We start from the raw sequence: 27,279 nt of genomic DNA, 5'->3' as shown, positions 1-27,279 counted from the left end.
CCCGGGGGATCCCGGGAGGGGAGGGGTCCCGGGCCGGGGGCCGGGGGTGGGGTCGGGCACCGGAGCTTTCAGTTTGTTCCGCTGTTTGAAATTGGCGCCGGCGGAGCGTTGCGGTCACGTGACGGGGCGTCGCCAATCGGCGGCCGCCCCTGTCTCCGCGTTCCGGGCCCGGAGGACGCGGCGGCGCCGGGGAGCTGCGGCCGGGACGCCGCCGGGCGGGCAAGGCGGGTAAGGCGGCCTGCGGCCGGCTCGTGGGGAGGGGCGGCGGGCCGGCGGGCCGCCCTCGGGGCGCGGCGGGAGGCGGCGGCCGGGGCGGGGGGCAGCGGGCGGCGGGCGGCGGCGCTGCCCTGCCGGGCGCCTCGGCCTGCGCCCCCTCGCGCGTGGCGGCCGCTTCCCGGAGCCCGCCCCCGGCGCCGCGCCTCCCGCCTCCCGCCTCCCGCCTCCCGGCCCTCTCCGGCGTCCCGGGCCCGGCTTCCCTGCGGGGGGCGGGGGAGCCCCGCCCTCACCTGGGCTGACGACCCGCCGGCCACCGGCCGCCCGAACGCCTCGGCTCGTCGGATCTGAGCTCACTCCCCCTCAAAGCTAAGCCACCCGTAGTGATACTTGATTCACCCGGTCGACCCCCTCTGCCGAGCACCTGCTCTGGGCCAGGCCCTGCTGGGACACACCGGCGGGGGAGGCGCTTTCCTTGCTGTGCGTGCGGTCTAATGGGAAGAGGAGAGGCCGGTTCTGAAGGCTCCAGCAAGCAAAAGGAGGATCACAGCTGTGAAGGGATAAGTGAGAGGTCACTGATAACAGTATCTACAAGATCCTGCCGTCGGCAGGTCAGGAAAGGCTTTTCTGAACGGAACCTTGTTCGACATCTGATGCGCTTGTGCAAGGAAGAGCGTGAACCCCGCCAAGCAAAGGGAAGAAGGTGCGCAAAGGCTGTGTGGCGGGAGGAAGACTGGTGTGGACCAAGGCTGAAGGACGGCTGAGGGGTCAGCGCTGAGGGGCCGGAGCGGAGTGTGCGGTGAGATGAAGCTGGAGCCGAGGATGTAGGACCTTAGCCGTAACTGAGGGTGTTTGGTCCTTAGCCAGAAATCAAAAATGTTAAGCAGAAGTGATTCAAGATCAGATTTGCATTTTTATTTTTATTTTTTAAGATTTTATTTGAGAGAGAAAAAGCGCAGGAGAGAGGGCATGGAACGGGCGAGGGCAGAGGCTGATCAGGGAGCCGGGCGTGGAGCTCCATCCCAAGACTTAGAGATCACGACCTCCGCCCAAGGCAGATGCTCAACCGATGGAGCCACCCAGGTGCCCCCAGATAGGCTTATTTTATTTTATTTTATTTTATTTATGATAGGCACACAGTGAGAGAGAGAGAGAGAGGCAGAGACATAGGCAGAGGGAGAAGCAGGCTCCATGCACCAGGAGCCCGACGTGGGACTCAATCCCGGGCCTCCAGGATCGCGCCCTGGGCCAAAGGCAGGCGCCAAACCGCTGCGCCACCCAGGGATCCCCCAGATAGGCATTTTTAAAAGGCTTCCTCTGCAGGGGGCGCTGGAATGGATTAGGGTAGACCCATTAGGCTATTGTGATACTTCAGACCAGAATTGTTGGAACTTGGTGGGGAGAGAATGAGAGCAAGAGAAGGGAGAAAGGGGCATTACTGAGGACATAGGTAAGAGGTAAGATTGTTAGGGCTTGGTGGTGTTGGATGGGGAGAGGGTGGCCAGGTCAGTGTTTCTGGATGCATAACTAGATGAATGATAATACCATACCCTGAGCAAGGGCCCTGGAAGGTAATAATCACCTGGGGGGGGGGGGTGCAGGGGAGAAGATCGTGAATTGAGTGTTAAGTTTGAGGTGCATCTGAGACATCTAGTTGCTGTCAAGTAGGTAGCGGCTATGTGGGTCTTGAGTGTGAAGATTTGTAAGCTGAGTAGCATCCATCTGTAGGTTTGAGCGTATGATTGCCTAAGAAAGATGTACAGAGTAAGAGTTCCAAAGCACAGCCAGAGGGAGAGGTTTTAGGGAGCAAATGGAACTGACCTGCGGTTATAGCATCAAGAAAATGGATACAGATATACATAGGTTTGTATGTTTGGTACCTGGAAAGTGAGAGTATTCTCTTTGATGTCTACCGCATTCTCTGCAAAGTAGGGAATAAGGTTATTTTTAAAGAGAGAAGGGGAGTTCTAAGGTTTAAGAAAGTGGAAAGATCTTAAGATAATCTGTGGATAATGAGTTGATGAAGGAAACGTAGTAGGATTGCAGCTGTGCAATGTCTGTTGGAGGCTGGCTATTGTCAACAGTTTGAGTGGAGCCACTGCAACTGCTGTCATCTCTCCACTGGCCTCCTGCAGCAGCCTTACCTGGGTGCCCTGCTTCCTTCTCCATGCCTGCTCCCCAACCCACCTGTTTGCACAGAGTGCCTGAAGTTCTCTTTGAAAAGTATAAATGTCGTTCTCCTGTCCAGAGCTTTGCTTCCTGTCACACCAGGAATAATTAGATCCAGGGTCCTTAACCTTGCCTCTGAAGCCCTGTATCACACGAGCTGGTTCTCATCTGCTGTCACTCGTTGAGCCATGCTGACCTGTTTCTTGAAAAAATCAGGCATATTCTTACCTTGTGATTTTTGCATTTACTATTCTTGAAGCCTGGAATATTCTGCACTCTCACCTTTCTAAAGCCTGTTCTCCTTTCTTCGTTTCAGGCCTTTGCTCAAATACCACTTTTTCAGTTGCCTTCCCTGGCCACCCTGTCTAGAAGAGCACTGAGTCGGCTCAACCTCTTATTCTATTTGGTCTTTCTCCACAGTCATTTTCCAACTAGGTGTAAGCACCACAAGGGCAGGGATTTCATTTTGTTCCCTAGTATAGATTTCCAGCACCGAGAACAGCACCTCACACTGTGGGCATTCAGTGAAATATTTGTTGAATGCCGGAATGAACGAACAAATGGCTGTATTTATTACCTGTATTGTCCCTAAAAATGTTAGCGCCCAAGTTGGAGATTTTGTCCTTTCTATTTTCTTTACCTGTATCTCCACTGCCTAGTGACATCAAACAGAGTATGTTACTTTTTATTGTTGGCTAACTGAATGAATCATGAATGTGTCAGGGAACCAGTGTGCCCGCCTATGGGACTTGCCCGGATGCTCAACTGTACCTCCCATGCCTCTCCATTGCCTGCAAACTTCTATCTCACTCTTCCACTGATGAAGCTCTCAGTAAAGTCAATCTGGGGGCACCTGGGTGGCTCAGTGGTTGAGCATCTGCCTTTGGCTCAGGGCGTGATCCCAGGGTCCTGGAATCGAGTCCCACATCAGGCTCACTGAGGAGCCTGCTTCCCTCTCTGTCTATGTCTGCCTCTCTCTGTGTGTCTCTCATGAATAAATAAATACAGCCTTTAAAAAAAAAAGTCAATCTGGTTACTAGAGTCAGTGGACACTTTTTTCAGATTTTTCTTACTCTGTGGTCCTGTTGATCCTCCCTCCTCCTGTATCTAGCTTCCCATTTCCACTGACACAGCCCAGATTCAGGCCTGATCATTCCTCACTTAAGTAACAGAGTAACCTCCTAAAACTGGTCCCCTACCTCCAGAGTATTCCCCTCCTTTCACACTGTTGCCAGGATGATCTGTCTAAAAGAAAAAACCATTATGATATTTATGAAACAAGTGAAAATTTGAACATGTCTGGATATTTGATAATATTAAGGAACATACACACACACACACATATGTTAATGGGGATGATATAATGGTTGGGGATATCTTTTCTTCATAATAATACAAGGGAAAGGGAAGTGGATATAGGGTATGGATGGATCCTGACTGGCTGTGGGTTGATGGTTGTTGGAACTGGGTGATGGGTACATGGGGGCTCATCATATTACTCATTCTACTATGTTCAAAATATAATACATTATAAAATATAATACATTATATTGCACACCTGCTTTTTCTGACCTGACCCTGACACTGGGTCCAGCCTCTGAGTTCTTGCATTTTTCTTTTCATATGCTGCGTCCAGCTCCTTGGAGTCTATGACACCTTGAATTTACAATGCTCCTTCACGTCTCCATGCTTTTATATGCTGTTCCTCAGCCTGGAGTGCCTCGCTTTCTGCTTTCTGGCTTCCCTAGCCATTCCTTACTGGGTCAGGTATCACCCTCTCTAGAAAGCCTCCCCTGGGGTGAATGGAAGCATTCTTCTCATTATCATAATTGTCTCCCTCTGCTAGACTCTCAGCTCTTGAAGACAGAGACAGTCTCACCTAGGTGCTTGGCACTTGATAAATAATTGTAGCATCAATGGTCGTTCATCTTTAAATTCCCAACACCCAGAATGGCACTCAACAGGTGCTCGATCAAGGTGCATTGAATGAATGTTGTTGAATGTGAACTACAGTGTTTTTACTTGGTGCTGTAGGAATAGGAAGCTGTACTCCCCAAGGTGTTGAGGTAGGAGTGAGTGGTAGTTGATAGAAGAACTGGTTGGCAGAGTATGAGCAAGAGCTGGGGATGGAATCATCAGAATTATTGTCTCCCAGCTTTTGTTTTTTTCTCTGCAGGCATGGGTTGGAATCAGAGCCTGAACCCCAACCTGACTACAACCAGCATCATGTGGTTACTAACTGCTCTTCATTCACCTATTGATGCCTCCCAAAAAAAACCGCTGCCAACCTTCCCGGAAAGCCCAGCTGCTATTCCAACAAGAACCACTGGAGGGCCCCAAACACCACTATGGCTCTCCCCAGCGTCCCATCACCCACACTAGACAGGTGTCCAGCAAGCCCATTGACCACAACACCATCACTTCCTGGGTAGGCCATGGGATTCTAACTTTGACTTTTGCTCTGTTAGGCTTCTCAGAATTCTGACCCTTTTGCCCCTGGAACTATGGCCTCTGAAGATTCATGGGGGCAGGGACAAGGAGGCAATGTATTCTTTCTGTCATCAGCCATCTTCTCTGGTGTATCTTCTTTTCTAAGTCCAAGCTGAAACATAGGCTGGTTGTATTTGGAGTCTTTCTCCCTAGATTCCTCTTAAAAGAGTTCACTATAAAAGGTTCATTACCCAGTAGCTTGGTGAAGAAGCCAGAATAATGGCAGAATGAGTGAAAAATGAGATTACTCTCCAAGCTTCATGTGACAGGTAAACTATTTAGATACTATATTCACTGTTTAGTAGACTGAACCTGGAGAAAACCCCACAGAAACAGCAGGTTGTATTTTGATAGTTGCAAAGCCCTGGGAAAAGACTATAGCTACTGTCAGGAAAGTAGTATAGCCAGAGAGCTAGACAAAAACATAAACTTCACTTGGGCATGCTTAATAAATATAACTTGTTCAGGATTGCTTGGAAGAACCATAATACTTGCTTCAGGACTGTAGAAGGAACTGAAGTGTTAGAATCCCGTGGATGAGAAGAGGAATGAACATGTACTGAGAACTCATCACATGCCAGGTCTTATGCTAGTTGCTTTCCATACGTGATCTCACTCTCTATTCTTGCACTCAGCATTCGCTCTACTGGGGGCCTTCCATGTGCCAGGCACCCTGCTAGGCGCGGGGCATCAAAAGTGAAGAACACTGCTGGTCTCTGTCCTCAAAGTTTAAAGATAGTTAAACTAGTTGCAGCTGTATGGTGTGATAAAGTGAAGAAGGCATTGTCCCTTTTCTTGCACATGAGGAATGGAAAGCCGGAGATATCAACTATAATTTGCCTAAAGCTCATACCCCTTTCTTATTAATATCCTATTAGATATTTTATTTTGTTGTGTCCATTGCTATTGGGGGCCCCCATTAAGAATTCTGGTCCTTGGATATAGTTCCCTCCCTCAGGTTCGTACTTGGTAACTGGCTCTCCTCACTTCTTTTTGTTTTTGTTTTTAACCTTTAAGGTATCACCTCAGTTTAATATGACAGCAGAAAGCTGCTTCCCGGTGAACCAGAAAGGTCATCACCGAAACCAGGCAAGACCTTCAAGTCGAAAATCTACCACCTCCAAGTTCCCACATCTAACATTTGAGAGTCCACCCTTGTCTTCTGGTTCAGCCACACATGGGACCCCCTTAACCAGTGAATGCCCCGATCAGTCAGAGAAGCTCATTTCCGGAAGGCTCTTAGTTCCAATGCTCAGTCCTCAAAGCTTTAAGGAAGCATCAGCACACATGCTTCAAGACTTATCGTACCTGTTCATTCCACCTGATATCCAGACCCCAGAGTCCTCGTTTGTGAAGGAGGGTCCCGTTCCCCCAGGTCAGAGGGAAGGGAGCCTTCCAAGCTGCTCCTTCCACACTAGTACTCCCAAGAGCCTAGAGCCTGGGCCTGTTCTAGTTAAAGACACTCCTGAGGAGAAGTATGGGATCAAGGTCACGTGGAGGAGACGACGCCACTTGTTCACTTACCTCAGGGAGAGAGGGAAGCTGAACAAAGACCAGTTCCTTGTGAAAAACTCACTGGATTTCTCAGACACCAGCAGTCTCAAGAAATTTTCATAAAGTTGCTAAAGTACTTTTCTGGCTCACAGGAGAGTACATCAGGAGGATAAGATGGAAATGATACCAATAATATCAATAGAAAAAAATATCTTAACTAGGACCTTGGAATCGTAAGGGAAATCAGTTCCCAGATTTGCTTTTTAGAATGTCTTTTCCTAAGAAGTTTTTAGTGTCATAAACAGCTTCATATTTTTCTTATAGTAACTTTAAAATTTTAAAGTATCTTGTAGTAACTATTTAACATGTATGTAAATAAATGGTTGCAGAAAGGTTTTATTTTTTTATTTTTATTTTTTTGCAGAAAGGTTTTAGAGAGCCCTGCTTCTGATTACTGATCATGCAGCAATACTGCCTTCTCCTCAAAAGGTCTTTCTTCATTGTTTTTTTTTTTTTTTAAACCACTGCTCATTAATCCTCTAATCACACATTCAAACTAATTCATTGCACATTTTTGAGTACCAGCTCTGTGTCAAGTTCAGCTGCAGCTTCCTTTATGACATGATGGATGGGGAAAAATAAAAGCAGACTCTGACTCCAGTTGAGCCGCCACCTCTGCAACCTTGCCTGTCTGCTAAAAGGCCAAGGTGAGGAAAGGCAGCAAGCCCCGTTTTAGTGAAGATAGTGGGATCAGGGGTGATAAGGAGACATAGGTCACTTGGGTCTGCTCTGTTATGGTTTATTTCCATTCAGAGAAATATCAAATTGGGTAGGCTGGGAAAATGATTTCTTATAGTGACTGTTTAAAATGTGATTAAATATGGAAACTTTTCAGAGAAGACTACTTACTGTAACTAATGCAGGACTGCCCAGTCAAAAATTGCTTCCTGTGCCCTTTCACCTATACAGGCAGCATCTCTCTCACCTGCATCCATTCAGTTTGAAGAACCTACTCTGTGTTTGGCATAGCCAGAGCTAAACAAGCAGGGATTATTCTTTATTTTACAGATGGGAATCTGAAGCCCAGATAATGAACCATGTTTAGGGTCACACAGTGAGTGGAGGCTGATACATGGAGGCGGTGCTCTGCTTTCCCAGCTTGTGCCAAGTTCTGTGCCTCTTAGGCAAACACCCAATGTGGAAACAGCTGGCCTTGGAATGCTATAAACACAACATGCGATAACTTTTGCCAGGATGTTTTGTAGGGGTTATAATGATATGTGTAAATTGGTGTTGAGAAAGGAAATGGCGACAAGATTTACTGGAAACGAGAGTACATAGTTAGATCCCATGGGATATGGATGTTTGAAGATGGTGCGCAGGCCGCAGAGGTAAATGGGGAAAGTCCTTAGAGTCTGCAGTTGGTCTCGCAGCGTGGGCTGGAGCTGGGGAGGCTGAGGGAGTTTCGTGCAGTGGCACAGCGAGACCAGATAACTATGAAAGATGCACTTAACGGGGGATGGCCGCTGGAGGGGGTACAGACTGGTTCCCGGAAGGCTCCGGTGTCGGGAGGGGCCGCACTGGAGGCAGCCGGCCGGGGGCCGCGCGTCCTAACCTTACAGACCTCTTGCCGCGCTCTGGGTGGTCTCGGGGACGCTTGGAGGCCGCTCCGTGGGTGGCCGCTGGGGGGGATGGGCCGCTCCTCGGACGGACCGACTTCCCGGCCGCCGAGAGCCCACGCAGCCGGCGCGAACACATCCCTCCGCCCTCCGTGCCATCCCCGACACGCTCTCCAGCGACCCAGCCCTACCGAGCGCGTCAGCCGCCTTCGAGCGCAGGCGCCTTTAATCCCCGGCGCCTCCGCCCCCTGGAAACCCTCCAGCATCGCCGGGCGGCGGCAGTAGCCAATGAGAGGCGAGTGGCGAGCACGACGACCAATAGGCGGAGGCAACAGTGCGGGGTGCGGTTGCCAGGGGGCGGGGCCAGGCCGCCAGTCCGGCTTGCGCCCCGAGCGGCGGCCCCGGGGGTCCTGGACTTGGTAGCCGCTTCCTGGGCCGCGGGGATGGAGGCGTCGCGCTGCCGGCTCGGACCCCGCGGGGACAGGTCCGAGAGGGGTGGTGGCTGGTGTCGTCTCGAGCGGGGCGGAGGGACGGAGAGAGACCGTGGCGGTCCGCTCTGGGAGCTCTGAGGAGCTGGCGGCGGGTTCGGGGCGGGACGGATTCGGGTTCGGCGGCGGGAGGCGAGTGCGATCCCCCAGCCCGCGGTGGAGGACGCCCTGCCCCCGCGGGGTAGACGGAGATAGGAGGCGGCGTCTCTGCAGCCTGCGCGGAGAGCGAGGACCTTGGGGTCAGCCCCTTGCCTGGGGGAGTCTCGGAGTCTCGGTTCGGAGCCCGCGGTGCAGTCTGTGGGCCTGGCTTGCTCGGGACGCGCTCGCGCTGCTCCTCGCGGTGCCCCGGCCGGGCGGTGAGCGCTTCCCGGGGCCGTGGGGGATGCTTCCCCGTCGGCTCCGCTGCCACTGCTGTTGGCGGGCGACGCTGACTTCTGGAGCAGAGTCGAGGGCTGGAAGTGCAGACCTGTTCTCCGCGTCCGTCTGCTCTATAGGAAGCCTGTCTCCGCGTAGGGTGGTTCGTCTCCTTTGCTATGCGCCGTACGCCTTGTTCGTGCTCCTGTCTCTGCGCTGCCCCTTTCCTGCCTCCGCCAGAGGGAGAGCCTGGGAAATAAAACCATCTGAAATCTCAGTCTGTCCATTTCTTGTTAGCTAGGTTACTTCTAGGTTCAGGGGGAGCGGCCCGACATCCCTGGCTTCAAACTCTGGCACTGAGGATTGAAATCGTGCTCGCCCACAGTATTCCCGCCTGTGGTTCCACTGCCGCGGCAAAGGTAGATGTAGCTCGTTGGGGCGCCCGGGTGGCTCAGGGCGCGATCCTGGGCGCCTGGGGTCGAGTCCCGCATCAGGCTCCGCACGGGGGGGCCTGCTTCTCCCTCTGCCTGTGTCTCTGCCTCTCTCTGTGTCTCTCATGAATAAATAAATAAAATCTTAAAAAAAAAAAAAAGATGTAGCTTGTAAGGATTTAGTCTGATGTTTAGAAGAGCAGATACTTAAACAATTCTAAACCACTTAAAAACATTCCAAGGAGGCGTTAGGGATAGAGACACCCATTTTCCCCTTTGGTCAGATTTTATTTATGTGATAGCTGCAATCTGAAAGATTTGTTCACTGCACTTTCTTTTTTCTAGTTGAGAGAAAAATAATCCACATTTACCGGTATGAATATGGAAGTGCTAGGAGGAGGTAAAGTGAAAATTCAGCATCTTTGTGGAATTCAGATGGTATATGTTCAGTGTGGGCATTTGATAAATTAATTGAATTTATGGCAATAAATTTCTTGGGTACCAGATGTTTGATATATGACTCATGATTTTGGGGAGCAGGGAGAGGCATTGACTTGACTTTAAAACTGAGCCGACTAAAAGGGAATAGTTTAGTTTATTGGACCTGAAATTTAAAGGGATAATTTTAAAGTTTTCCCTTTCTTTTCTTCCCAAAGAAAAGAGCTCTTTGATTTAAAAATTGACAAAGGAGAGTGTGAGTCACCAAATGTTTCTCCTGCCCCAGGTAATATTAAGTGCAGTTTCTTTCTTTTTTTTTTTTTTTTAAGTGCAGTTTCTATCACTGTTTAACCCAGTTCTTGCTGAGAAGGGGTGGAGTGTCTTTTCTACTTTGTCCTCAGGTTGTGTGCTTAATGTTTTCGATGAAATACATCAGTAGAGTTTTTGGTATTAATACCTTTTAATGTGAAGTATAACATCTGACTTTTAAGTTTCTTGTGATTTTTTTTTTCATTTGAATTCTGTGTTTCCTTTGACTGTTTTACCACAAGACAGATTTCTTTTCAATGAAGTGGAAAAATTACTAACAAACTTGAAATATTTTTCCTGTCTGCAATATTTAGTGAAAATTGGAGGTGGAATTTATGTTTTTAAAGGTTTATTTATTTACTTATTCATGAGAGACAGAGAGAGGCAGAGACATAGGCAGAGGGAGAAGCAGGTTCCCCATGAGGAGCCCAATGTGGGACTCAGTCCTGGACCCTGGGATCATCCTCTGAGCTGAAGGCAGACACTCAACCGCTGAGCCACCCAGGTGTCCCTGGGGATGGAGTTTAAAAAACAACACTCTCAGGACCTTTGTCGAAGCTAGGCATTTTATATTATAGATTTCCTAGAGCTGACTGTGCTTGGCTAGTGCTAGAACTTGAACTTTGTCTAGCCTTTTTTCCTGATAGAGAACTGAAATTATAATGAGACATTTCTCTGTATGATGTGACCTTGTGACCCAGTTGACTAAGCCCTGGTCTATGGTTTATCCATATACCATGCTTTCTCTTTAGAAATATGAACAGTTATAGTAACTGGAGGTTATGTACTGTCTAGGCTTGTTATCGTCTCTCATGTTCTCTCTTTTTAAAAGATTTTATTTATTTATTCATGTGAGAGAGAGAGGCAGAGACACAGAGTGAGAAGCAGGCTCCTTGCGGGGAGCCCAGTGTAGAACTCTATCCCAGGACCCCTGGATCACAACCTAAGCCAAAGGTAGACTCAACCACCTAGGTCCCCTCTTCTCTCTCTTTTTTTTTTGAAGATTTATTTATTTGAGGGAGAGAGAAAGTGTGCAAGAGTGAGCAGGGGGAGGGGCAGAGGGTGAGAATCCTGAAGCAGATTCCCTGCTGGGTACAGAGTCCAATGCTGAGTTTTATCCCATGACCTTCCCTGAGAACATGACCTAAGCCGAAACCAAGAGTCATCCACTTAACCTACTGCACTGCCCTCTCTCCTTTTTGAATGTTTCATCAGACAACTAATTGTTGGCAAATAGAGACTTAGACCGGTGCTTAAATATACTCAGAGTATCTAACCCATGACTGCAGTATGTTTGGCAAATACCAAAAACTGATAACGTCAAACATACACTTATTTCTCCAAATGTGAAAGCTACATACAGACCTAGAAAGAGTAATCCCATGCAGTACATTTTCTTTTTTCTGGGATCCTTCTGTTCTAAGCAGACAGACTCAGACATTTTTTGGAATAGTTTTTACATCTGACTTCGCTTATTCTTTCCTGTGGAGACTCTGCCATTTCCCCTGTATTTGGGTCCATGAAAAGAAAATGCTAACGTTTGTTCTTACCAAGGGGAAAAGTGTGCTTGAATTACTTAGAGGCAGAGTTGAAGTTGCCTTGCTTCTCCGCATTTGACGACTTTAGGACTAGAAGGGGCCTTGCTAGTTCCCTTCCTTCTCCTGTTTGAGAATAGTGGAATTATTATGGCTTCTTTCAAACTAGAATTTTCTGTAGTCTGATTTTACTTTATTTCCTCCAGATCAATTCACTAGAAATAAGCTCTTTTTTCTACTAAATCTATTCAGCCTCATCAGACATCCTTACTGTCAGTAATAATGCAGGCTGCAAAATTTTCCTGGCCTGCTTAAGGCTTAAACCCACTTATGCTTGAGAGAAGACACCCTATCCACATGCTGATCGATGTGCTGTCTTTATTTACTCACTTTAATACCTGCCATGAGGGTTCAATGATGAGGATTGCTATCCCTGACTCTCTGCTTTAGAACTTCTGTGAAAATATGAATGATGAGTACTGTGTCATGTGAGTCCCCAGAACCCCTGAGAGTTATAGTAATACTTTTATTGTTCATAAGATGGCATTTGCTGTTTTACCACATGGCATTGTGAGAGACACTGGAAACTTCCACCGGGGTCCTGAGTTCTAGTCCCAGCTTTTTCATTCTCTGGCAGTGTGATCTTGAGCAGCTCATCTACTTCTTTGGCTTCAATTTTCTCCTTTGAAAAATGAGGGCTTCTTTCGATTGGTACTGACTTTGCTTGCTTTGAAGTACCTCTTTAATTTTTTTGCAGTAACTGTTAGTTTTTTAAGTCTCTCGTAGTGTTAAGTTATAGTGAATACTGCTACAGCAATTTCTAATTTTTAAGAATTGAGTAATGGTGTAGAACACTAATTCATAATCACTCTAATTGTAATCTGAATAAAGTGTAACATTGTGTAGCCTTTTTGTATAAAATAGACAAATAGAAATGGTCCAATTAGTTTCCTTTTTAATATGCTTAAAATAAGCAGGTGGATCTATTTCATGTTTTTGATCAAAAACTTTATTTGGGATATGTATGGGTAGGGTAAATCAGTTAAGAGGTGTTATTTGGAACCTTGTTTTGGACAGTTTACCATTTGCCTTTTATCCCAAAGTTGTTGTAACCTGCTGTGATACGATGCTTCAAGAGAAAATGCGGTTATAAAAATGGTTCAGAATTAAACTTTTAATTCATTAAAAAAAAAAAAATCACTACAATCACTCGGTGATTGTAACGAATTAAGAAAATGATAAATATACTTATTTTTAACAGCACATGGCTCAAATTTCAAAAGATACAAAATGGTATTGAGTGAAAAGTATGTCTCTCCATGTCACCTAGTTCATTCATTGATGAGCATCTTCAGGGCCTTCTAAAGATATTCTGTTAAATAATTTTTTTAAAGATTTTATTTATTTATTCATGAGAAACACACAGAGAGGCAGAGACATAGGCAGAGGGAGAAGCAGGCTCCACGCAGGGAGCCTGATGTGGGACTTGATCCCGAAACTACGGGATCATGCCCTGAGCCAAAGGCAGATGCTCAACCACTGAGCCACAAAGGCGTCCCTGTTAAATAATCCTTAAATATTCCTTTCCTACTGTTAAAATTTGGTGGTTTTGAGTTTTAGTATAAAATATAATACTGTACACTCTGATGTCTACTTTCATCACTGACAAGATGTATTTTTAGAATATGAATTATAGTTCCTGTAAGTTTTTTTCCTGTGGTAATTAAAGTATAGAAAGTAGCACTGTGAGAAGAAAACAAGGGTTATTTTTCAGATAGGCTTCTAGAAGGATAGATCTTGCTATTCAGCTTTTCAGGAAGAAACTTTGGTACATCTATAGTTTGCCTTTGATTTTATGTTTTAGAATGCAACCAATTTAATAGAAGATTGATTTGTTTCCCTATTGAAGCAGTGTAATTTTGTTAGGGCAATACCATATGAGCTAGAGACAAAACAGGAGTTTCTTTGCTGAGTAAAGTTCTTGGGCTGTGTTGTTTTAAAAGGGAAGATGTGAAGATAAAATGATCAGTAATAAGGCTTACATTTGGGTGTCCTTTGCAGCCTTCATAGTGTTTCACTCATTTGATCTGTTGAGCTTCATAGCTCAAAAGAAAGCAGGGGCTGGTGTTGTTATCTTCATTTTATAGATGGTGAAGCTAAGAATGAGAAAAGATGTGATATACCTAAGATCACATGATGAGTAAATGATACCATCAAAAGTAAAAATTTAGAAGTAAAATCCAGGCTTTTGGGATCTAGTCTCCTCTCCCTTCTTTCCCCCCACCATGTATTATCGAAATATCTATTCTGAGTATTCTGGATGACATTTTTACAAATAAATGATAACAATGGGTACTGGTTATATTCTAATTATTTTTAGTATGAGCAGTTGAAGAAATCAGACATTTAATTTCATTTGATGGAAAGGAAGTGGAAATATTTCTTTGGTATTATTAGGCAAACATCTTTACCCAAGAAATAGAAGGGAAATAAGAAATATTTCTGATGAGAGAAATGTAACCCGGAGGAAAGGAGAATCAGGCGAAAGGTAGAATGATCTTAGATTCTGAGTAACATCCCTTTTTAAAACTAGAAAGAAGAAATGAATTGACTTCAAATTATACACTTAAAATGTCCTTTCTGTTTGGTTCACTCAAAAGAATAAACGTTTTTGCCTTTGTTCTGTGGAACATGCAAGATGAAGAAGAGTTCACTCTAAAGTAATTTTCCTTGCTGCATTATTTGGGGCCAAATGAATGATTAAGTCAGTTACCGACTTTTCCTTCTCATTGCCTCTTTCCCACAAACAATTCTCCCTTCTTTCTGAGGGAAAGAAATAGGTCCACGAAATAGGCCTCTTAGGAAATGGTTTTCATTCTCTAGCTTCAATTAAGTTAGTTCCAGATTGTGGCAGTCATTCAAGTAAAAAACAGCCGAGCCTAGAATACTAACATTTGTCCTCAGATGAGGAAGGATAGGTTTCAAAGGAGTCTTTTTTGGCAGTTCTAATTCAATCTTCCTGTGCCTTTTCCCAGAAGCCATGTTTTGTTCCAGCCAGAGACGTTCTTGGTGTCTCAGTATATGCAAAAACACTGCCTTCCAAAACTGACATTTAGGATTGGGACAAGGTGAATCAATTTGTTTATTGACTTAGAGAAGTTTACTTTAAGAATAGCCACTGCACCCCCCTCACCTGACACCGGAATCAGTTTAGACAATGAAATCTGATGACTCCTTTTCACCAAATACAACTAATCAACTCCTCCCATGGATTTCTTCAGAATCCACTCACAGGCTTGGAAATTCTGCTCCCTAAAAACAGTAAATGAACTGGCATTTTGACTGAAGAATTCTTGGCAGACTTATGGAAATACCATAGTAGTGAAAGCCAGACTGCTGGCCATTGATTGGAGGGTATGTGGTCAGTCAGTGGTGCAGGTAAACATGCCAAGTTGTTCCACTTTTTGGCTATTTTGAATAATGCTGCTATGAACATTAGTGTCCAAGTGTTTCTGTGCTCATATTTTAATTTCTTTTGCATATGTACCTAAGTGGAGTTGTTGGGTCATATGGTAACTCTTTGTTTCACAACTTGATGAACTAGTGGATTTGGTTTCCAAAATAGCTGCAACATTTTACATTCCTCTTAGTGATGTGTTAAGGTTCCAGTTTCTCTACATTCTCACCATGACTTATTATGGTCTTTCCTTTTGGTTATAGCCATCCTAGTGGATGTGAAATAACATCTCATTGTGCCCTTGATTTGCATTCCCTTAATGGTGAATAATTGAGCTTTTTTTTTATGTGTTTATTGATTATTCCTATATTTTTAGAGAAATATCTTCGTTTACTTTGCCCATTTTTAAGTTGGGTTTTCTTTTTATTACTTAATTGTAAGAGTTCCTTATAGGTATTCTAGATACGATTCCCTATCAGATAAATGATTTATAAATATTACCTCAGTGGATTGCCTTTTCACTTTCTTGACGGTGTCATTTGAAGTGCAAATGTATTTTATTTTGATATAGTCCAATTTGTTAATTTTTCTTTCTATCCCTTTTGTCTTCGGTGTTGTACCTAAGCAATCATTGCCTAGCCCAAGTTTTTAAAGATTTAGTTGGATGTGTTCTTCTAAGGTTTTTAAAGTTTTAGCTCTTAATATTTAGGCCTTTGATTCATTTTGTGTATGCTGTGAGGTAGGGATCCAAATGCATCCGTTTGTGTCTGGTTACCCTAGAACCATTTGTTGAAAAAAATTTGAACCAATTTTTTTTTTTAAAGATTTTATTTATTTATTCATGAGAGACACACAGAGAGAGGCAGAGAGACAGGCAGAGGGAGAAGCAAGCTCTATGCAGGGAGCCTGACACGGGACTTGATCCCAAGACTCCAGGATCACACCCTGGGCCAAAGGCAGGCGCTAAACCAATGAGCCACCTAGGGATCCCTGATGTGGAGTTTAATTTTAGTGGAGGCGAGATGCCTGGGTGGCTCTGCGGTTTGGCACCTGCCTTCAGCTCGGGGTGTGATGATCTTGGGGTCTTGGGATCGAGTCCTGCATCGGGCTCTGCTTCTCCCTCTGCCTTTGTCTCTGCCTCTCTCTCTCTCTCTCTGTGTGTCTATCATGAATAAGAGGAGTGAATAAATAAAATATTAAATAATAATAATAATTTTAGTGGAGGCTGCAAAATTTCCATTTCTCTCTCTCTGTGTCTATCATGAATAAGAGGAGTGAATAAATAAAATATTAAATAATAATTTTAGTGGAGGCTGCAAAATTTCCCTCCAAAAAGGTTATAAACTTTTCCTTCAACAGATTATGAATGCTCATTTGAAAGTGGAGCGATTAACCATTTATTCTTGTTGCTCAGTCCCTTTATACATACAGAATGAGTACATAGTAGGCACTTAGTAAATATTTACAGGTGGTAAAGACTAGGGTGAAATTGAGGGGCTACCTGCAATTTGGATTAGAGTCACCTTAAATCTTAAACTGGTCAGTGAGACAAAGAATAGAAAGCCAACTAATGCAAAACTGATCAACTAAAAGAAAATTTACATATGAAAGTAGGAACAAAGGTAGCCAGGATTATGTAGCTAATATTCTTATATTCTTTATAGATGAAATAAAGGACATTATTTGTGGAATCCAAGATGTTTACTGGCAATTATGACAGGGAATTGCCACAGAAACTATTCCAGAAGTATATAATAAAATAAATTTTGATTGACAGGCATAAGAGTTCTAGTTAGCAAAACATAATTGAATGTATGATGGGAAAATGTACCACCTTGGAGGTGCTAAGATCATTGTTTGTCTCTCAAATGTGGTTTGATAAGAGGATTATCAGTACAGTAAGTTCAAATTTAAGAATGTATTTAAAAATCACTGCTTCCAGCTTTTCCAATACAGAATAATGATCTCAGATTGACTAATCTTGGCCAACAGAATTAAAGGTCGGCTCTGTGATATACATGATACTATAGTATAGTTTGAAACATTGTCCCATTTAAGCTCATAACTGACAGAAAAAATAAATGAGAAAACAGCAGAGGTCTCTGTCATCTCTGGTTGTATGTACACCGGTAGGGTAGGTACTATTTTGTGAAAGGTATATCCACAGTTTTAAACTAAAAGTTTTTTCTTTAAAAAATGATTTTAGGTTTACAGTAACTTCTGGTCAATTTATTTCTCCTAGGCAGTTCTCTTTTATCAGCTTCTTCATTATTTTCCATATCCATCCAACTATAAAATAGTATCTAATTTCTACCTACTTCGAAAAGCCCAAAAGTGAGGGGTGATGAATTAGAATATTTCTTGAAGACATAAGTAAAAGGACTTTTTTTTCAACTAACTTTAAAATTCATTTTTTATCAAACATTTATTTCACATTGTCCAAGTTCTAAGCATCACATGCCATGAGCAATGCTGAGTAGTGTTAGAATGTACTGATGTTCATAAAGTTTCTTTTGTAATTTTATTTTTCTTTTCAGTGTTAGAAGTTTGTCTCAAGAGTCATAAAACAAATGACTATGCATATCTCGTAGCTTAGTAGAGGCACTGCTTTGGTGATTGCTCTGTTGTAGTGAAAGCAAGAGAATCCCCAGAGAAGTGTAGAGTGCATCTCCTGACACCACAGCTATAGCATAAACACTCTAGAAAAGACACTGCGTGGATAAACTTAGCTTCATTATCCGCAAGCTTGTACTTGAACCAGAAGTATGCCATACTCCCTTAACACATGCCTCCTAAAAGTATTGTCTTCCAAAAACTGAGCAAGTTGCTCCTGTGGGTGTTCTGGAGGTTCATATTACTAACTGGAATAATGGCATCAATTTTGATTTCTATTTGAAAAATAATCAACAGAAATTTTCTGGGTCATGAGTTCAAGCCCCCCGTTAGGCATAGAGTGAGCTTAAAAAAAAAATTAGGGTCTCTTGGCTAGCTCAGTTGGTAGAGCTTGTGACTCTTGATCTTAGGGTTGTGAGTTAGAGCCCCACAATGAGTGTACATATTACTTAAAAATAAAAGGGATGCCTGAGTGGCTCAGTTGATTGGGCATCTGTCTGTCTTTGGCTCAGGTCATGATCTCAGGGTCCTGAGATCAAGCCCCACATCTGGCTCCCTGCTCAGTGAGGAATCTGCTCCTCCTTCTCCCTCTGCCCCTCCACTCTGCTTAGGCATGCTATCTCTCTCTCTCTAAAATAAATAAACGTAATCTTTAAAAAAATTCTAAAAAATAAAAATAATCAACAAAATTGACAGTCTTTTTTTTTTTTTTTCATTTAAAAATGCTGCTATTTCAAAGTACTTGCTTTGGCAGCACGTGTACTAAGAGCCTTCAAGCATATTTTGAATGAGCACATGTAGCAATTAGTGGAGATCAGATCAGTATGCTTATAACTGAGACATTGGGCTGGTTAATACATAGCAGCAGCACATTGCTAGCTCCTATATTGATTTCAACCATTTATAGTTTCAAATCCTTTTATTATTATTATTTTTTTAAACAACTATTTCTTTTTTTTTTTAAATTTTTTTTTTAATTTATTTTTTATTTATGATAGTCACAGAGAGAGAGAGAGAGGCAGAGACACAGGCGGAGGAAGAAGCAGGCTCCATGCACTGGGAGCCCGATGTGGGATTCGATCCCGGGTCTCCAGGATCGTGCCCTGGGCCAAAGGCAGGCGCCAAACCGCTGCGCCACCCAGGGATCCCTCAAATCCTTTTATTTTTAGTTACATTTAATAGGCTTTAAAAAGTTGACTTTTTTTTTTTTAAGAGTTTATTTATTCATTCATGAGGGACACACAGAGAGAGGCAGAGACATAGGCAGAGGGAGAAAGCAGGGTCCACGCAGGGAGCCTGATGCTGGACTCAATCCCAGGACCCCACGATCATGACCTGAGACAAAGGCAGCGGTTTCCAGGCATCCCAAGAAGTTGATGACTTTTATTTTTTTTTAAATTTTATTTATTTATTTATTTATGATAGAGAGAGAGGCAGAGACACAGGCAGAGAGAGAAGCAGGCTCCATGCACCGGGAGCCCGATGTGGGACTCGATCCCGGGTCTCCAAGATCGCGCCCTGGGCCAAAGGCAGGCGCCAAACCACTGCACCACCCAGGGATCCCCAGTTGATGACTTTTAACATATATATTTTAAATGTCTTTACATGGTACTGTTATGAAAGAACCCCGCTTATTCCTTCCTGGATAGGGGAAAACCCAGTCCTTCTATGTGTTTCTTTCCTGCTATGTGTTTCTTCCCTGTGTGTCTAGTTAACTACTCACACAGAACACTTCACTTGTGACATCTCTGGTCCTCATATGTGTGGGGGTTTTGTCCCTACAACAAATAATTCTCTGACACCAGCTGGGAGTCCCACAATTCAACTCAATTATGATACTATCTCCCTAAGATAGTTTTGGATCCCACAGGTTAAGGGCCTTGGTCCCTCAAGCCTGCTACTAACCTGCTACCCCCATCTGTCAGATGTTATTCAGAAGTCTGGTTATCAACTGTGCTTTTGTCCAACTGGCTGTAGACAGTAGGTTCCAAAGATCTCCTTGGGTTCATTTAATTTGCTAGGGTGGCTCCAGAACTCAAGGAACACTTAACATTTCCCAGCTTATTAAAGGATATGATAAAGGATGAAGAGATATATAGGGCAAGGCCTCCAGCCACAGAAACCTATGTCTTCATGGAGTTGGGGTATGTCACCCTCCTGGGGTAGATGTGTGTCAACCTGGAAGCCCTCTAAACTGTCCACTTGTGGAATTTAATGGAGGCCTCATCAGATAGACATTCTCAATCATGAATCCCATCTTCAGCCCTCTCTTTTCAAGAGAATAAGGAGCAGGGCTGAAAATTCCAAGCATCTTATCATGGTTTGATCTTTCAGGTGACCAGCCCTTCGTAGGTATGCAGGTGCAGGTACGAAATTCAAAAAGGATTGAAAGAGTACATAATGAAAAGTAAGAATACTTCCCATTCCCCTGCCTTTTTAGTTTTCCTCCCTGAAGGCAACACTGATTTCAGCTTACTGTGTATCCTTCCAGAGATGCACTCTGCATTGCAGTTGAAAGATATGTATATTTTTTCTTTCATAAATGGTGATAAATACTCCCCAATTTTCTGCACCTTGCCTTTTTCAATTAGTAAAACATTCTTCCACATCAGTATCTTTATATTTCTATATTTTATTCATATCAGTGCTTTCTTTTTAAAAACAGTTGTGCGGTATTCCATTGTATGGATATGGTATACTTTATTTAATCAGTTTCTATTGATGAACATTAGAGTGTGCTGTCTTGCTATTACAGACAGTATTACAAAGTCATGTAAAGCTTATAATCATATGGGGTGACTGGGTGGCTCAAGTTGCTTAAGAGACTGACTCTTGATTTCAGGGTCATGATTTCATGATCTTAGGGTCATGAGATTGAGCCCTGCATGTCAGGTTCTGCTGCCGCCTGCATTGGACTCCATGCTGGGCATGAAGGCTGCTTAAGATTCTTTTCCCCTCTCTCTGTCAAAAAAAAAAAACTTAATTTTTTTGGTAAAGATTTTATTTATTTATCTGAGAGCATGTGAGAGAAGACAAGCAGGGGCAGGGTGGGTGGTGCAGAGGGAGAAGGAGAAGCAGACTCTCCGCTGAGCAGGGAGCCCTATACAGGGCTCAATTCCAGGGATCATGACCTGAGCTGAAGGCAGACATTTAACCAACTGAGCCACCCAGGCCCCCTCCCCCAAAAATATTTATAATCATACTGGACAGTTGGCTAAGGTTGGGAAATAAGTTAATAAGGAGTATAAATTTGCCTAAAAATGAATTTCTCTGAGTGTAAGTTGTATTCGTTAGTGATCAGGAATTTTATATTTCATACCAATGTATTTTTGATATTTCAGAAAGAAATGTTAGAGAAAATATGTGATCATTATACACAATTGAACGCTTTATTTTTTGAGAGTAAAGAAATAATGGAATCCTGGGAGCTGCTGGAAGGTTAGAGTGGAAAGAGGGAAAGAGTGGGACTTACTTATGTCTGTTTTTTTTTTTAATTTTTCTTTTACTTCATTGACACTATTTCTGATAGTTCCTTGTGGATGTCACTGCCTCCTCTGATAAATTATACTACCAGAGGCCATACATTTTATTTGTAGCTGCTTGAATTTATTGAGTGCCCATTATTATTTTATAAGTAGTAGACCATTTGATTTTGACATAAAGATTTTCTGTAACATTTATCAATGTTAGTGTCATTAATTAAGCATAAGTTATTTTGAGCAGTAACTATATCTTTAACTCTTGCATAACACACAGGTAAGGTAGAGATTCAGAAAAGAATACAGATTTAATGTGTGCTTTCTTTGACCTGACACTATTCTAATCATCTTCTATTTATTAATTTGTTCAAATCTTGTATAGTCATATGAGATAAAAACTACTATTATCCTTATGCTGTGCATGAGGTGGGCAGAGGTTAAATAACTTGTCTGAGATAGAAAGTAAAGGATCCATACTATTATTATTTTTTAAAATATTTTATTTATTTACTCATGAGAGACACACAGAAAGAGATGCAGAGACACAGGCAGAGGGAGAAGCAGGCTCCACGCAGGGAGCCTGACAGGGGACTCCATCCCGGGTCTCCAGGATCATGCCCTGGGTTGAAGGCAGCGCTAAACCACTGAGCCACCAGGGCCGCCCAGATGCTATTAAAGAGCTAGGGAATCTCGATCCAGAGCCTAACCTTGAAATTATTCCTCAGTAAAGTTGATTGACATTACTTTCATTCTTAGATGTTTTATTATGAGATCATTATTATTATTATCCCTTTTATTAGGGAAGAAAAATGTAGAAAAATAAGATTGTTCGCCCAGACTATATTTATGGAAAGACTAAAGTAAGTATTCTTGATATAAGAGTATTGATAGGCAAAGATGCTAGGGGGAAGAGAATAGATTTTATCTCCTGGACTTTGAATGGCATGGCTGTTGAGCAATCACTGGTTTGACTATGGTTGAGATAGCAATTTTTGTATGTTTAAGTAAATTGTTCTTGTCCTTCCCATTTATTTTATCTGTCAACTTAGTGGCTTTTTTAAAAAAAATCTTTATAGGACAAAACAATTCACAAGGAAGGGTGTGTTATTTAAAAATAAAACAGAATTGAGGTGGGAAACAAGAATGATTATTCGCTCTGCTCTGAAGAGAAGAATTACATTAGGTGTCCATGTCAGCACCAGAAGAAACTTTCCAGGAGTCATGAGCATCATGGCCTGCTTCACTTAACTAAATTTCACTGGTTTTTAAATTCAAATTGAGAGTTCTTGTAAATATATTGCAGTCTTGAAATGCCTTTTCTCTCTGAGATATTTTGTCATTTGACATCCCATAGAAAGGGGTGAAATTCAGAATAATGTTGATCATTGAAAGAATTCATCAGGAAAAAACAAACCGAAGTCTCAAGAAACAAAGATGAGGTACTGTATTTGGGGGGAAAGGAATCTTTTCCTTGGTGTTAGTAAAGGTCTGATATTTATTAAAGTATATGTCTGCTGAACAACTCCAGGGATGTGGGTAAAGTAGGGACTTGGGAGTGGATACTTGTAGGGAGGAGATGCTTCTGTGTTCCCTTTTCATTGATTTTTCTGGTCTCTGATTCATCTGTGTCTTTTTAGCAGTTTATCAATTCACACCCATATTCCCATTTATAAATATTTATCATATGCATATAAAATGATGAAAATAGCTTATATGTAGTTTATCAATCTCATAGGTACACATGGTAAAATTCCTTGGCAGTGGGAAACGAGGAAGTAAAGGATGTCACAATATGACAAAATATTATGACTCAGTGATTGGGAATAAATGTATTAAAATTTCAGGTGCATTCATTTGGAAGCCATATGGGAAATTTAGGCTTTTCAAAGGAGTTCTAGAGGAAATTTTCTAGGGAAAATTTTTAGAGGGAGTTGTATTGTGAAAGGGTCTTTAAAAATATGGAATACAGGGGTGCTTGGGTGGCCCTGTCAGTTAAGCGTCTGCCTTCGGCTCAGGTCATCATTTCAGGGCCTGGGATCAAGTCCTGAGTTAGGCTCCCTGCTCAGCAGGGAGTCTGCTTCTCCCTCTGCCTTTGCTGTGCCCTCTGTTCTCTCTCTCTTTCTCTCTCTCTCTCTCTCTCAAAGAAATTTTTAAAATCTTAAAAAAAAAACCAACCCTGCCAAGCTATCTTCCATAGTTGCTGTGCCATTTTTGCATTCCGTCTAGCAATAAATGAGATTTCTTATTATTCATGTCTTTGTCAGCATTTGGAGTATGTCAGTGTTTTGGATTTTAGCCCTTCTAATAGGTATGCAGTGGTAATTATTATTGTTCGTTTTTTTTAATTTGCCATTCTCTAAGGGCATATTATATGGAGTGTCTTTTCATATGCTTACTTGCCATCTGTATATCTTCTTTAGTGTCGGAGTCTGTTTAGATCATTTAACTATTTTTTAATTGGCTTGTTTTCTTATTGTTGAGTTTTAAGAGGTCTCTGTATATTTTGGATATGACTTCTTTATTAGATATGTGTTATGTAGGGACGCCTGGGTGGCTCAGCGGTTGAGGGTCTGCCTTTGGCTCAGGGCGTGATCCCTGGGTTCTGGGATTGAGTCCCACATCAGGCTTCCTTCATGGAGTCTGCTTCTCCCTCTGCCTGTGTCTCTGCCTCTCTCTCTCTGTGTGTCTCTCATGAATAAATAAATAAAATCTTTTTTTAAAAAAAGATATGTGTTTTGTAAATATTTTCTTTCAGTTGACATTGTTTTTTTTTTACCTCCTCTGGCCTCTACTTTTCTAGTAATTTCCTAGTTGGCAGAGCTGCACAATGCTGTTGGTCAATGAGAGTCAATATCACCAAGTGGTGACACTTATATAGGTTTCCTAGCAAGCTTCTCACATATCATAGGATATAGGAAATTGTAAACTTCCTTTCTCTACATTATCCCCCCAGATGTTAATTATTACATGGGTAACAGAGGAACAAGGAAAAAGGAAAGGCTATCCCAAGATTGAAAATGCCTGTCTAGTCTCCCAGGGGGAGGGAATGTCACTCAAAATGTTTTCTGGGTAGATTTTACCCATGACCCATGTTAATATGTTTCTGACAGGGCATTGCAAGCATCCAATTATATTTGCTACTTTCTTTTTTTTTTTAATTTTTATTTATTTATGATAGTCACATAGAGAGAGAGAGAGAGAGGCAGAGACACAGGCAGAGGGAGAAGCAGGCTCCACGCACCGGGAGCCCGACGTGGGATTCGATCCCAGGTCTCCAGGATCGCGCCCTGGACCAAAGGCAAGCACCAAACCGCTGCGCCACCCAGGGATCCCTATATTTGCTACTTTCATCGGAATTTCACTAAGACTACTTAGGAAACTAGTCTCAGCAAACTCAGTAGACATCTTACCTTTTTATCACTAAGGTACTATGGTCCTTTTTACATCATGCTCAATTATTGTTGGAGTTCAAGTGTGAATTCATTGTACCGACCCATGGCCTGCCTTAAGAACAATGAACAAAGGGGATGCTTTAGCAGGTAGCAGTTAACATTCACACAGTGCTTTGCAATTTCCAAAGCACTTTTCCTTATGTCTCCATATACTTTCATGTATAATTATCTAATACTTAACAAACAACTCTGTGAGGTAGATACTGCTGTCCACATTTTATAATTGAGGCAACAGATGTTCAGGTAGATGACTTGTTGAAGATTTAACGAGGAATTGCCAGAATCAGAATTTGAACCCAGGTTTTTTGACTGAGGTTTTACTACTGTATTATCCTACAAAACCATTGATTTTTACTCTCTTTAAAAATAAGATGTGGAAAGGATCAGGATTATTTTGAATAATCTGGGCTGTATGGTCATTGTGGTGTTAGTGGAGCATTGTTTGAATGAACAAACACAGTATTATTTTAAAAATGAGAAAATAGGAACTTTCCAGAACGCTCAGTGAGACGCGGAGGAGCGGCGGCTGCCCGAGCTGCGCCCAGCAACGCGCTCCTTCCCGCTCCCCCACACCGGCTTCGGTCCTCTCACCGGCTGTAGAAAATGGTGAAAGAAACCACTTACTATGATGTTTTGGGGGTCAAACCCAATGCCACCCAGGAGGAACTGAAAAAGGCTTACAGAAAACTGGCCTTGAAGTACCACCCTGATAAGAATCCAAATGAAGGAGAGGAGTTTAAACAGATTTCTCAAGCTTATGAAGTGCTCTCTGATGCAAAGAAAAGGGAATTATATGACAAAGGAGGAGAACAGGCAATTAAAGAAGGTGGAGCTGGTGGTGGTTTTGGCTCCCCCATGGACATCTTTGATATGTTTTTTGGAGGAGGAGGCAGGATGCAGAGAGAACGGAGAGGTAAAAATGTTGTACATCAGCTCTCAGTAACCTTAGAAGATCTATATAATGGCGCAACAAGAAAACTAGCTCTGCAAAAGAATGTGATTTGCGATAAATGTGAAGGCCGAGGTGGTAAGAAAGGAGCAGTCGAATGTTGTCCCAATTGCCGAGGTACTGGAATGCAAATAAGAATTCATCAGATAGGACCTGGAATGGTTCAGCAAATTCAGTCTGTGTGCATGGAGTGCCAGGGCCATGGGGAACGGATCAGTCCTAAAGATAGATGTAAAAGCTGCAACGGAAGGAAGATAGTTCGAGAGAAGAAGATTCTAGAAGTGCATATTGACAAAGGCATGAAAGATGGCCAGAAGATAACATTCCATGGTGAGGGAGACCAAGAACCAGGACTTGAACCAGGAGATATTATCATTGTTTTAGATCAGAAGGACCATGCTGTTTTTACTCGACGAGGAGAAGATCTTTTCATGTGTATGGATATACAGCTGGTTGAAGCCCTGTGTGGCTTTCAAAAGCCAATATCTACTCTTGACAACCGAACCATCGTCATCACCTCTCATCCAGGTCAGATTGTCAAGCATGGGGATATCAAGTGTGTGTTAAATGAAGGCATGCCAATTTATCGTAGACCATATGAGAAGGGTCGCCTAATCATCGAATTTAAGGTAAACTTCCCCGAGAACGGCTTTCTCTCTCCTGATAAACTTTCTTTGCTGGAAAAACTCCTACCTGAGAGGAAGGAAGTAGAAGAGACTGATGAAATGGACCAGGTAGAACTTGTGGACTTTGATCCCAATCAGGAAAGACGGCGCCATTACAATGGGGAAGCATATGAGGATGATGAACATCATCCTAGGGGTGGTGTTCAGTGTCAGACTTCTTAATGGGGTTGGTGAATAACACTGCTGCTGGCATTTTATATGCAGTAGTGGATGAGTGAAGGACTATAATCATAGCTCACTACTTGCTATTGTTTTTGTTTTAATATTCAACTATAGTAGTGTTTTAAAAGTTAAATGAAGAATAAACTCAAATATAAAAGCTCAAAAAAAAAAATGAGAAAATAGTGATACTTTAAAGAGTGGTTGCTGGTTATACCTGACTTTTTCTTTTTTTACAGTAGTCTTTGGCTTTTATTTATTAATTTTTAACAGTCAGGTTTAAAACCTTTTAAAGGACATTATTTATTCATGAGAGACACAGAGAAAGAGGCAGAGACACAGGCAGAGGGAGAAGCCGGTGCCCTATAGGGAGCCTGATTCAGGACTCGATCCCAGGACCCTGGGATCACAACCTGAGCCAAAGGCAGATGCTCAACCACTGAGCCCCTAGGCGTCCTGCAGGTTTAAAATTTTTATGTAATAAAATGTATCACTTGTTTCCCTGATACTTTCTGGGCTCTATGTCTTGCTGTGACTTTTTCTTTTCTTTTTAAAAATTTATTTATTGGTTTGAAAGAGCACGAGAGCAAGAGTCTATGTGCACAGGGGGAGGGGCAGAGGGAGAAGGAGAGAGAATCTTTTTTTTATTTATTTTTTTTTTTATTTATGATAGTCACAGAGAGAGAGAGAGAGGCAGAGACACAGGCAGAGGGAGAAGCAGGCTCCATGCACCGGGAGCCCGACGTGGGATTCGATCCCGGGTCTCCAGGATCGCGCCCTGGGCCAAAGGCAGGCGCCAAACCGCTGCGCCACCCTGGGATCCCGAGAATCTTTTTTTAAGCAGGACTCCTCACTCAGTGAGGAGCTGATCCAGGGCTTGATCTCACAACTCTGAGATCAGGACCCTGTGATCATGACCTGAGCTGAAACTAAGAGTCAGAGGC

General features: G+C 43.0%; 2 protein-coding genes and 1 pseudogene across 11 annotated transcripts in view; all 3 read left to right on the top strand.

Annotated features, from left to right (window-relative positions):
- Nucleotides 1-154: 154 nt before the first annotated feature.
- RHNO1 (RAD9-HUS1-RAD1 interacting nuclear orphan 1) lies at nt 155-6,763 on the top strand. 4 transcript variants are annotated; one of them, XM_072766244.1, is made up of 3 exons: nt 155-228; nt 4,559-4,810; nt 5,890-6,763. In XM_072766244.1, exons 2-3 carry the CDS (start codon nt 4,643-4,645, stop codon nt 6,487-6,489), a joined length of 768 nt encoding a protein of 255 aa, XP_072622345.1. In that variant the 5' UTR covers nt 155-228; nt 4,559-4,642; the 3' UTR covers nt 6,490-6,763. The 4 variants fall into 4 exon arrangements, with proteins under 4 accessions (XP_072622345.1, XP_025851193.1, XP_025851195.1 ...); XM_025995408.2 differs by lacking the exon at nt 155-228 and adding an exon at nt 496-916; XM_025995410.2 differs by lacking the exon at nt 155-228 and adding an exon at nt 748-1,012.
- An 823-nt stretch (nt 6,764-7,586) lies between these two features.
- Nucleotides 7,587-27,279, top strand: part of TULP3 (TUB like protein 3) — a 68,359-nt gene continuing 48,666 nt past the window's right edge. Inside the window, exon 1 of one of the 7 annotated variants that reach the window (XM_072766237.1) lies at nt 7,587-7,757. In XM_072766237.1, the coding sequence (XP_072622338.1) occupies nt 7,717-7,757 (41 nt within the window). In that variant the 5' untranslated portion in view covers nt 7,587-7,716. Of the gene's footprint in view, nt 7,758-8,324; nt 8,470-9,104; nt 9,247-27,279 lie in introns of those variants that run through there. The other 6 variants (XM_072766238.1, XM_025995407.2, XM_072766241.1 and 3 more) reach the window with 6 other exon arrangements.
- On the top strand, nt 25,051-26,510 carry LOC112917390 (dnaJ homolog subfamily A member 1 pseudogene; annotated as a pseudogene).

Source organism: Vulpes vulpes, chromosome 8 (assembly GCF_048418805.1).
Source record: "Vulpes vulpes isolate BD-2025 chromosome 8, VulVul3, whole genome shotgun sequence".
Taxonomy (NCBI): Eukaryota; Metazoa; Chordata; class Mammalia; order Carnivora; family Canidae; genus Vulpes; species Vulpes vulpes.
Note: the sequence above shows the minus strand (reverse complement) of the source record. Positions and strands in the feature narration are given on the sequence as shown.